Source organism: Corvus cornix, chromosome 2 (assembly GCF_000738735.6).
Source record: "Corvus cornix cornix isolate S_Up_H32 chromosome 2, ASM73873v5, whole genome shotgun sequence".
NCBI lineage: Eukaryota > Metazoa > Chordata > Aves > Passeriformes > Corvidae > Corvus > Corvus cornix.
In genome coordinates, this window is record NC_046333.1 from 4,163,661 (window position 1) to 4,175,820 (window position 12,160).

General features: G+C 48.6%; 2 protein-coding genes across 4 annotated transcripts in view; one reads left to right on the forward strand and one right to left on the reverse strand.

Annotated features, from left to right (window-relative positions):
* Window positions 1-2,442, forward strand: part of VILL (villin like) — a 33,561-nt gene extending 31,119 nt beyond the window's left edge. For both annotated transcript variants that reach the window (XM_010394815.4, XM_010394816.4), the window contains one exon: window positions 1,194-2,442. In XM_010394815.4, coding sequence (XP_010393117.3) covers window positions 1,194-1,307 — 114 coding nt within the window. In that variant the 3' untranslated portion in view covers window positions 1,308-2,442. The remainder of the gene's footprint in view (window positions 1-1,193) is intronic.
* A 2,321-nt stretch (window positions 2,443-4,763) lies between these two features.
* The window catches only part of PLCD1 (phospholipase C delta 1), a 50,917-nt gene continuing 43,520 nt past the window's right edge, over window positions 4,764-12,160 (reverse strand). For both annotated transcript variants that reach the window (XM_039548308.1, XM_010394817.4), the window contains exons 10-15: window positions 11,250-11,406; window positions 10,842-10,958; window positions 9,299-9,477; window positions 8,658-8,790; window positions 6,273-6,422; window positions 4,764-5,930 (exon numbers count right to left, since the gene is read on the reverse strand). In XM_039548308.1, coding sequence (XP_039404242.1) covers window positions 5,812-5,930; window positions 6,273-6,422; window positions 8,658-8,790; window positions 9,299-9,477; window positions 10,842-10,958; window positions 11,250-11,406 — 855 coding nt within the window. In that variant the 3' untranslated portion in view covers window positions 4,764-5,811. The remainder of the gene's footprint in view (window positions 5,931-6,272; window positions 6,423-8,657; window positions 8,791-9,298; window positions 9,478-10,841; window positions 10,959-11,249; window positions 11,407-12,160) is intronic.

Consider the following 12,160-nt stretch of genomic DNA (forward strand, 5'->3'; position numbering starts at 1 on the left):
GCTAAGTGTACTTTAGACTACTGAGTCCTGCTCAGACTCAAGGGGACACTGTCAGGACACACAGGTGTCACCAAAAGCAGGAGCTTCATGTGAGGAAATTCATAGAATGGGCTGGGTTGGAAGGGACTTTAAATATCATTTGGTTCCAACTCCCTGCCGTGGACAGGGACACCCTGTGATGGTTTTAGCCTAGTTGAAGTAATTATGGGGGTTTTATGGCAGAAAAAAAAAATTAAGTAGTAATTTTTAAAAAGTGTTTTCATCTGGTAATGTTGTTTTGCTCTGCCACCCAACCTCTGTCCTCACAGGGACAGGGGGACAAGGTGTCACAGCTGAGAACAAAGCCATAATTTGCATTTTGCTTGAGCTGTAGGTAATGTTTTCATTTGAAACTCCTCCCAGAAGGGATTTTTTTTTAATTGTTAGAAAGCTTGCATTTCATCAATTTTCAATTTCAGAAGAAAGGACACATTCCAGATTTTCTGTCAGCCCAAGGATTTTGGCAATGTCTGCAGCTGAATCCAAGCAAGCTGATGGGAGGCACAGAGGCTAGATTGCCTCTACTCCCTGTAATCCATGTTTGATCAATGTCTTGCTCAGCAAATCTGGCAAAGGCCAGCACCCACAGCCAGAGTCATGATCCACAGCTGGGCTCTACATGAGTTCTTCTACCCAAAATGCCAGGAGAAAACTCAACCTCCCATTCCCACAGGGCCTTTCTCAGTATCCCTGACGATCCTGCTTTCTGTAAACCATGTCTTTCCAGCAATGGGAGTGAACATTTCCAGTGAATATTTTAGGGGAGGGGAGTGAGCAAGGGGGAGATGCTTTCACTGTGAATTACTGCCTAAGGAACCACCCAAAACTCTGGCCAGCAGAGCTTCCCTGGTGGACCACAAATCATCCTGGCCACAGTATGATTAGCAGGGACTAAATTCCAGCCAGAGCATGCTAACTGCTCAAAACCAGAGCATCTCTTTGGGCTGGTGGGCTTTTATTTCCCTGGGAAGTGGGATGTGGAACAGTTGCTGGGATGTTCCACTTCCCACCACGAGGACAGGGAGCTGAACAGGAGCTGTTGGCCTGGAGTAAGAGGTCAGCACTGCCACGGTGGGGAGGGGATGCAGCCTATGGGGGTGTCCAGGCTCTGCAAAAGCCAAAGCTGACCTGTCCTTGCTCTCTCCTCACTGCAGTGCTATCTCTCCGATGCTGATTTCCACGACATCTTTGGGAAGTCCAAGGACGAGTTCTACCAGATGCCCAAATGGAAGCAGCAGAACGAGAAGAAACAATTTGGACTCTTCTGAGACTGCAGGGGGCATCCAATGACTCTGGGACCAACCCCTGCTCCCTTAGGAGCTGCACAGAAGACGTGCAGGCATTTGCTCAATGATCCAAACCCAGCACCCCAATCCAACGCAGTTATTCCAGCAGCCACTGTTCAGGAGATAGCTCCTTTCTCCCTGCAAACCCAGAACCCCAGGAGGCAAAACCTTTTTCAGGAACAGCTTGACAGGACGTTTTTGCCTCTTCCTGACACTTTATTGCTGATAGCCACGAAGACAAGTGTGTGCCATGCAACAGCATTGTAGCCTCATCTTTCCTCTCCCTTTTGCAAATTGCCACGTGCACGAGGCCATGATCTTCCTTCATTTGTAGAAGTTTAAAATTAGTCATGACAAAGGTCATTTGCAGCTGCTGTGTAAATTCTGGGTGGGGAGAAGAGAGGGAAGCCCTAAGAGGATGGAGGGGGACCCTTGAGGTCAGGAAAGAGGTAATGGAGTAGCCAGCTGCCCAATGGGGTAGTCTGTGGAGTGACACGGTAGCTCTGCCCCTTCTCACCTTGTAGAAAAACTACTCATCAAAGAACAGCAAGAATGAGATCTAGATTAACATGCATAGCCCAGGGCAGGTAAAACACATGAGAACCTGGTTTGGGGAAAAAAAGCACTTACTATGAGCATATTTATTAGCTGATCTATTTCAAGAGGATGATGGCACTAAAGGCTAGACACAAATATCGATTTTTGACTGCCAGTCAAGACTCTCTCTACTTTCTTCTCATTCAGACAGCATCTACAATCTCACCTGGCCTCCCTGACCACACCCAGGTGAATGTCAGAGTCCATCTGCCCACAGACCAGAGGCTCGAGGAAGCCAGGAGGGTTTTGGGTATGACCTGAGGCAGAGGGTGGCCTACTGATGGTTTTATCAGGGCTCCATCCCTGTGATGTCCGTGGGGCTGAGAGTGCTGGTTCCACACTATGGGATCAGTCTGAATGGGGAGGGCAGAGGGAAGTGTGAGCAATCAGTGAGTACGGGATAAAACTGTAAACTAAAGGAAGAAACACCGCCTTAAAAACTCCGACAATGTGGGTTTGCAGCTTTACTCCATTTCCAACCTGGTCAGTGATTCCAAATAAACATCCAGCAGCAGCAGCAGCCCTGGAAGTGTCCTTGATCAGTGTGGTGGGGGTAGGATGGCAGCAGATGAAAGCTCTGCAGGGCCACAGATCCTGCAAACACCTGGTCATCGATGGAATTTTGGAATTTTTTTTGAAAAGTTCTTTGTTCCCAGACACCCCATGTATCCTGCTCCTGAAGCCCCCATTGCCAATGAGCAGCAGCACCAGACTATTCAGCAGTTGGCCTGACCGCCCAGCCCAGCTGCAGGGATGTGGGGATGGAGCTGGGGAGCTCCAGGCTGGTGGTTGAGGGGTGAAGAGCTCTCACTCAACACCCAGGACCACATCATTGTGCTGAAGTGTCACCATCTGGCTGGGCTGCAGCAGGGACCTCCAGGTGATGGGGTCTTCTGGATAGCACTTTGTGTTTAAGAATTGGTACTAATATCAGATAACCCCCATTATGCCACCACTTCATCCCATTTCTGCTTGAGGGTCCAGCCCAAAACCCACTAAAATCCCCTGTGCAGATTAAGTTAAGCATCAAGCAGAGACACAAATCAGCTGAATTACCTGTGTGATTGCTCCTGTTTGTTGTGCTCACATGAGATGCAATCAGTGCACATTACCCATGTTTCAACCTCTGTTGGCACTGCTGGTATCAGCAGGATTTGCCTTGCCCCACTGAGGAGTGCTCCTGACAGCTCCCAAATTAATGAATTGCCTGTGCTCCTCAGTAAGATGCAGGAATGCCACCTACCTGTGGGCCTAACGAGCTTCACACAATCAAATGAAGACCAGAAAAAATATAGTCAGATTAGGGAGATTAGGCCAGTTTGCTACAAATTGTTTTCATTCCTGTGGCCACCAGGCTCACCAACACAAGTGGAGTGCTCCTGCCAGCACTCAGAAACCAGCCTGGGATTTCACAGACCACGGAGCCGCCTGATATTTGGGCCTGATGGAAAGTGCTGCTGCTCTCCTCATAGGAGAGTTGCTTTTATTCCCTGCCTCTGATCTCTAAAGCAAAGATCCTCTCTCACCTCCTCCCTTCCACACCTTTTGCTGTGATGTTAGTGGCAATGTTCTGTTTCTGCTGCTCTTTTCCCCAGAGCTCTTCCCTCCTGTGGGGCTCCAGCACTTCTTAATCTGCTCAGAGATGAGCTCACTTAATAACAACAGGGATCATGTCCCTTCCTCAGGGGAGAGAGAAGACCTTGCAGCATTGTTATCATGCTCTCCCTATCCCATCTCCATCTCATCTCTCCCACCTGGCTATAGTAGCTTTCCCCCAACTGTTCCTACCTGATGAGGGATGTTTTCTCTTCCCATGGATCTTGCCTACTACCTTCATTTAATTGCACAACAGGCAGAGGAAAACCCAGCCTCTCTGTGCAATCAATCTAAGCCCACCCTGACCCTGGCATCCTGGTTCCCTGCTTCTCTAGTGCTGGCCACAGCAGGCAGGTGAGGGCTTTAGCTCAATAATCCAACTGAAATCTAATCCTGCCACCCCAAAAATGCAAATAATGTGTTCACAGGTTCCACGGGCAGGGACACCTTCCTCTATCCCAGGCTGCTCAGAGCCCCAGCGAAAGTGGCCTTGAACATTTTCAGTGATGGGGCATCCACAACTCCTCTGGGAAACCTCTCCCAGTGCCTGTCTGCCCTCACAAGGAAGACTTTCTTTCTAACTTGCCCCACAAGAGCTGGTGCTGAGACAATCTGACCACCTTCACCTACGCTCTTCATCCCATGGCTCCCTAAAACAAAATGCTGAGAGCACACTGGGGGCAGGGACCAAATGCAGGCTGTCCCTCGGTGGGATTCAAGGATGTTCCATCCTTGGCCTTCCAATGTGTCTCGAACAACGTGCCCCATCCCAGAGGGGAGCTGGGCTAGCCCACGTCACTGCAGGGCCCCGTGCTCTGCCTCGCTGGCCACTCCTGAGCTCTTCCACCTGCTGGTTGTTAATGCAGTATCAGCCTTTCAGGTGTGGGTTTAATTCACATTTAATCTGGCAATGGTTTACAACATCACAGGGTATTGTAGTGAAGAGGAAAATCAATGTGTCCAGCAACATTTACTGCAGCACAACGAACTCCAGGGAGGACTAAAAGAAACCCAGCTTTGAAGTAGGCCTAAGATCACTAAATCCAGGATATTGTGGATTCAAAAAATAAGCTGACTGGAATATGTTTAAAAGGACAATAACAGCTTTGGTATCAGCCCCTCATCTTCACCACCAAGGATTAAAACCCCCAGAAAGCCTGACAACTTAAGAAATTAAGCAGGTCAATCTCCAAATTCACATATGTTGCATTCAAGTAGCACAAAGAGGCAAATGGCAACAAGTAATTGAACTCTTCCAGAACTTTTTTTTAAACTTTTAATAGTCTAACATACTGTTAGTAACACAATTGGCACTTCAAAATATATATTATTTTATTTCAATAACATTCCCTTAACTCTGTAGTTCTACTTGAAGACAAATCACTTGTCACCATAAATACTGTGTTGTTTTCAAAACACTCTTGTGCTGGGTTACCTCTACAGTGCAACTGGGACCTGCGAGCACTTACATCATCTACTTCCTCTCGGTTAAAAAATGACATTTTTCTGTAAAAACACAAAGTTTTACTGTATTTAAAAAAAAGAAAAAAAAAAAGCCCTGCTGTCAGTTGAGCGTGTTTCCACTGTCTCTGGCAAAACACATCCTCTGAGGTTGCTTTGAGTGGGTTTCACTTTGGGTCAGAGGGAAATCTGCTGTTCAGCAGCTTCTTTCTCCTTCACAGGATGAGAGGCAGGCTTTGAATGCAAAGTGGCCTGGCCAAGAGCCAGGCACACAGGCAGAGTAGTGCTCATGTATTTTTTATTACAACACAAAAGGAAACTCGGGTTACATAACACGGGCCTTTGTAGTGCAGCTTTCTTTTTTAATCTGTAACAGAAAGAAGGGGAATCGTGGCCCTGTTTAGGACTTCATATGCTGAGAGATGGCTGACACCTGCAGTTGCAAGAAGTCACCTGGCACCTGGCCACTGATTGCAGTGCTGAGGGAGACTTTTCCTTGCACAGATGTTGGGTGCTTTGCCCAGATGCCTGACTGAGCCCAACCCAAGAGCTGTACTTCACTAAAAAGGAGTCCCTATCCTCTCGCTAAAAGCAACATTAAAAAAAATCTAAATAAAGTGAACCAAAACCACAGCTGGATTGGTCAAATAGGGACAAAAGGATTAATTTCAACAGCAGCATTAGGATGTTTCCAGCACGCAGCAGGGAGAAGGTCGATGGCTGTTTCACATCAGGGGTCCTACGGAGCACCGAGTGCTGCTCCAGGGAAGGTGCTGGGGACTGACCCTGGCAGAGTTCACACACTGAATTCCTTCCAGGTCTGTAAGGAGGCTCACTGTGGCCTAGAGGAGCCAGGCTGCCACTCAGAGTCCTGGATATTGATGTACACAAAGAGGGTGGAGGAGGAGTACGGGTCTCCATTCTTGGTCAGGAGATGGATGTGGCGATAACCTGGAAGCAGAGACACAGATGGAAAATGGCCTTTAGTCCAGTTGGAGAAGTATTTGCTAACGTTTGCCAGGATCCTGCACAAACATCTCCCAGTCTCAGAGCATTTTGTTCCCAGTTTCCCACAAGATCCTGAACAGGCAGGTCCCAGGGGCACAGCTCTGAGTGTGGGTAACAACATTCCCAAGGCCTCTGGTGACAAGGGGGACCCTTCCCCAGAGACGGTGTTAACAGCTGCCCAAAAAATCCATTCTGACCCAAGCTGTGATTGATCTAGACCACTCCTCCAGGACGCTGGAGCTTCCCAAAGGTTCTGGCTGTGAGGTGCAGGGAGCAGAGCCTTACCTTGCTTCAGACTGGTGAAGGGAAGGGTGTACTGCCCGATGAAGTCATTCTTGGTCGACATGTCAAAGTCTTCCACCACAAACCGGACCAGGGCAAGTGCAGGGACCTCAATGTCAAATGTAAACTCTTCGTTCCAGTTTGGGTTAAAGCCTGGGGAACATAGACAAGAATAGAGGTCAGAGATGTCAGCAGTAAGAATGGTGGTCCGAGGTGTTTGCAAATGGATGGAGACTTTTCCTGACTGTCAACCTAATTTGACCCAGACCAAGGCTCTCAGGAGGTGCCAAGAGCCTTATTCCCAGCTTTGATACTGTGTTTTGCTACATGGAACTAACAAATCCTTCAGCTTGGGCTGTTCACTGCAGAACTTGGTCCTAGAAAGGAGTGAGGAGCTGGAGAGGGGAGGGACTCAGCTCTGCTCCACAGGCTTTTGCTGGCTGGTACATGGATGTCTTTGGTTGCTGTTGGACCAGATGCAAACTTTTACAGCCCTAAACCAGGGGAGGGAAGAGAGCACAGCTGTGCTTTTGTGTTGAGACAGCCTTCTGGGGCCTTAAGCCTCTCCAACAGCTTGAGACACACCCATCTGACCACCACCTTGTGCCCCAATTTCCCTGTCTGCAAGAAAAGTTAATGAGGAGTGTCTGATTACAAAAAGCATCATCAAGTTTAGATAAGGGTCATGTGGTCCAGAATCACAAAGCAAACAAAACTGAGACCAACACACAAGAAATGTAGAGCAAGCTCAGGGCGCTCTCTCCAGGTCATGGCAGGTGCAGTGTCAATAAACTGCTCCCCAGAAGCAAACAGGAGAGGACATCCTGCTGGAAACCCTGCTGCCTGTGCAAAGCAGAGACCAAGGACAGCACAATGTCACCTGAAGCCCGCTGGTCATGCAGGGTTTGTGAGTGATTCAGCAGGAGACAGGGATCTTTCATCTGGCCCTGAAGCTGCTGAGATGTGCCTGTGGACTTGTGCCAGTGCAAAATACCTGTGGTGTGTTGGGACACTTTATTTGGACTTCTATAGGATTAAATCGACTGTACTGCTTAGTGAACACACTGACACCCTTCATCCTTGGGAAAAAAAGCGTTGCTGATTCCATGGGAGCAGAAATGAAAGTTGAGGTTGAGTCATTGGTCCTGGCACAGCAGGTTTCACTGTAGTGGCATCAAGGGGGATTCTCAGCTCATCTCAGTGCCACAGCGAGATGCTCAGAGCTGCAGAGCTAGCAGGTGCCCACAGCCCATCAAGCTCCACAGCTCTGCTGTTTGTGACCTGATCTGTGTGTGCCACAGCCCCTGGTTCAGTCCCACCAACAGAGAATCACAGCATCATTTAGCTTGGAAAAGACCCCCGAGTCCATTGAGTCCAGCTGTAAAACACCAAACCAGGTGAGCAGCTGAAGCATGGTCACACACCTGAAACCTCAGCCCATGACAGGCAAACCCCTCTCTGCAGCTGCCCCTTTCCATCAGGGGTGTTTTCACTGTTTGATTTGCTTTCCACAAGGCAGCACTTATCATTCCAGCCTCACTCCAGTATTGCCCCTGCCAGCCAAGGGCTGGCCGTGGGGCTGGGAGTGCTCAGCAGCCCTGAGCAACAGGCCTGGCAAGTCTGAAACGTTCCCTACACAACTTTCACTTGACAGGCTACAAAAATTATTGTAGGTGACGGAAATGGCCGTGAGGTTTAGGAGCCAGGCCAGGTTTATTCAAACAGGAAAGAGGAAAAGGGAAACATTGTTAGCAGGCAGGAAAATATGCACCAGCTTTCCAGTGCTTGGCTCTCACTCCACACAGAAAAGCAGAGTGTGTGTGTTTGTGCAGAAGGCCATAATATTCAAACCCTCACCGCACAGAGGGAAGTCACAGCCACGTCTGACTGATAAGAAATGGTCCTCCAACTTTTGAGATATTCAGATTTCATCTGGGCAACACCCTGAGCAGTTTGAGTAAACTTTGTATGGCCCTACTATAGACAGAGGCTGGAACAGAGAGCTCTGAAGTTCCCTGCAACATCAGTCCTTTGTGAGTTTGTGACATTTTCAGGATACAATCAGCCCCACGAGAAGCTTCCTCTGGGAAGATCCTGGTGAGAACCTCTGCACCCCAGGTCAAATCCAACTGCTTTGGGGTAAAGAGCACTTCCAAAGCTCTACCTCTGCAAATCTGGCAGCCAGCCCCAAAGAGCTCACGTGGCTGATGTTGTTTTACAGGGAATTTCTGTCTCCAAACAACAGAAGAAGAATAACACCTCGTGTATCTGCTTAGTGGGGGCAGGCTTGGGTGCCCCAGGCAGGTCTGGGCACAGGGCAGCAGTCTTGCCACGGAACAGAAAAGGGTTCCTGCTCATGGGAGCACAGCTTGGAGGAAACCCCCTCACCATTGTTTTCGATGACTTTGGTCTGCTTCTTGTTGTTGTCCTGCTGGACACCGTGGATCTCTATCGTTACCTTGGGATCCACAATGGAGTTTTTGCTCTTGTTCACCTTTGGCAGCTGCTGACCAGAGATTATCTGTGGAGGAAACATAGGCAGAGGTCAGGACATCACTAGGAGAGGGGGCTCCCTGGAAAATTCCCTCTCCTTTCCCAGGAGTGCAGGATCTGCTGCGAGAGGCTGGTGCTGTCATTTCAGAGCCAGTGCTGTGACATCCTTCACAGGAAGCTGTCATGAGCTAAAGCACCTAAGGAACCCAGCTCCAGCCCAGTTGTCTGGGACAGACAACTTTTCTGACTGTCCCCACAGTGATCAGCTGGCACTTGGGAACACCAGAGGTGACTGCTGACTGCATGTCTGCCTGCACGGTTCTGGAATGACAGTGAATATTGTCATTAACCTATTGCCCAACATTAAACATGTGAGTAGATCCCTGGAGAATCCAAGTCCATGAGAGCCCCCAGATGTGGGAAATCAGCAGGGTTAGGACAACATTGCAAAAAAGGATCAGAAGAAGGAGAAGGTAGAACATGCCCCCCCCCCAAAAGTGGATGTTACTGAGGTGTTTTCTGATTTCTATTCTTACTTTAAGCAGGAGCCTCTTCTTTGTCCCCCATGTTCCTTCTGTGATGGATTTTGGATTGAATTTGGTTTGCTCATCCCGAAGGAATTCCGGCTTTAAGACATACCCAGAAAACCCATTGTCCTGGAACCGACCCTGGTACACATCCATTTCTGTGCCTGCTGTCTGGAAATTTAGGGCAACTGCAACATAAATAAATAACTTCAGTCACTCAGATAAATCAATAGGAATCTTTTCATGCTAATTCTGTTCCATGAAACTGCACTTCATGGACATAAACATTGGCTTTTTCACGCTTCAAAGAGCAGTGGTAAACTCTGACCCTCACAGCCTGCTAGCCCTGAGGATTTCTTGCGTTCAGAGATGACAGAGACAGGAGGAACCATTACAGCCATCCTGCCTTCCCCAGGATCAAAAATTGTCCTACATGGAATTTATGCCACCTAGAGCAACTGCATCTTTCAGATAAATCTCTTCATTTCTCCACTGAAGGAGTTCTCTCCTGCAGTGAAGCCAGAAAATCCCTCTCAGATAACTTCTCTGGTTATTTAGCCTCATTATAAAACCTCCTTTCCAGCCCAGATCTGCTTGTTTTCATTTGCCATCCCGAGGGGCATCGATGCCTCTGTTTGGACTAGAGAGCTCCTCACTGTCTGAACTCCTCAGGTGGCAGCACAGAAGCTGTGATCAAATCACCTCTTTATTGTCTGCTGCCCAAAATAGATCAAGCCTCACTGGTGTCCTAACACCAGGCACATTCCTTGTATTCTTCCCAATTTGTCAATACCTTTTTTAAAGGCATTGATGTAAAACCTGGAACACTCTCTGTGAACAGCCTCACTGACACCACACAGGGAGTGCATGTGGGCCCCAGCAGCTCCTCAGTGCTCCCTTGATTTCCTCAAGGATGATTTTAACATCTTTAGCAAAATCTAAGACATCTCTTAAGACACAAAAATTTATCCTGGCCCTGGGTCCTTCACACCCTGTCATATTTGAAGGGTGAAAGCATTTTAAGGCACTCCCCTACTTTTCCACCTGCAGCAAGACTTTGATAACTGCAGTACACTGGTTTTACTGGGAGCTGCAAATACTCAGGGCTTCTGAAAAATCTTATTTTGGGTGTCCAAATACTGAATTCTGGTCAGATAAGGCATGCAGGTCTGCCCTTACTGTACCCCAAGGGAACTGATGGTGCCTCCCAAGGACTGTCCAGAGGCCAGGCAGGGCAAGGGGTGCTACCTGCAGGACCCACGGAGCTCATGCTCCCTCCCCATTTGTTAAATGGCAGTAACTCTGCTGACAGTGAAATTGCAGGGATTTGCACATTAATGTGCAGAAAAGCCTCTCCTAGTGGATTTGTGGTGAGCCAGAAGATGGTCTATGGAAAGTCACCGGGCATTGTTTGGAAAGCTGGTTTCTCCCAGTGACTGCTGAGCCTCCAGCTGCAAAGGGCTTGAGATTCTGCCTCAACTGAAGCCCCTCCACAGCCAGGTCATGGGTGACCCAGACAGGTGAGCCCCTCCAGCCTCCCAGAGACACCCACCGATCTGGCAGCCGACGTTCCACAAGTCCACAGGGCTGTAGTTGGAAGAATCCGTCCTCCAGCCTGCAGGGTAGATACGGCTCAGGTGCCTGATGTTGTGATGAATAAAACTGGTTCCTACAGAGAGAGAAAACACCAGAAGAAAATGGCCCTTTCAGTGATGGGGCTGCTTCTATCTCTTCTTGCTGCTGCTGTGTGTTCCCCTCTGCCTGGCAAGTCTGGCTGAATGGGAACCACCTGCAAAAACGCCCTTCTTGGTAACAACCTTAAGGATATTAAGTTCTTCCCACTGTTTCTCAGTAACATGCATGACCAAAGAGATCATAACCCATGTCTTTGGGATGCCTTTTCCACCAGCAGCTGTCTGTTTTTGGGGAACAGGGACAGAGGAGGGCAGAACACACGCACCAGACTCCTGGGCCAGTTTCAGAGCTTTGCTCTCCGAGAACGATGACATCTCGTAGAAAGCCCGAGGATGGTTTGGGTCATCAAAGCCTTCAAAATGGACACTCTTGCAGTAGACAACTGTGTCTGACAGCTCCTTGGCCAGCTTCAAGGTGTCACTCTAGAAACAGGAGAGCAAGAGGTTTGTGGGGAGTTTTTGCTGTCGTGCTCAGAAGTGGTAATTGTGTTTTCTCTATAGGACCCTTGGGGCTTCTCTTCTCCACCTTTTCACATGGAAAGGATGCACACTCTCAACACTCAGTGGCTGCTGGTGTGCCCTCTGTGTCACCCTGTGCAGGAAAGGGTGGAAAAGAATTCCCCCTCTGTTGGTAGGATGCCCTTCCCACTGCTCTCTGCAGGGTCACTTGTATTTCAGCACCCATGTCTGTCTCCAGGTGCTAAACCTTGTAACACAGCCTTAGCAATGACTCTTCCATACTGTCCTGGTCCCAGGCATGCAAACTTGGAAATAAAGGGAACAGAAGGATGTTTTAGCCTTCCCAGAGCTTGGGCTTTTCCCCTTTGAACTAGGGAGTTCTCACAATGCTTTGATGACCCCAACTCCACAGCCACATTCACTGGTGCAAGTGAGAGTCCCCAGCTCCCACCAGGGGCAAGAAAATAAAATGACAGATGTCAAAATAATGTACATGTTATTGACTAGAGATCAGAGAGATAAGTAAGACCCTCAAAGAGCGAGCAAATCATCACAGAGAAACACAGATTAGACCAGGTCCAGAGGCAACACCAATCAGTTTTGCCATCGGTGGGGCTGAATGTGTCTGTGTCACCTATGAACCCACTCTGTGAGGGATATGGGCTTCACAAGGACCTGACCTCTGGAAAAATCCATTTCCTCACATGATGGGGCATGT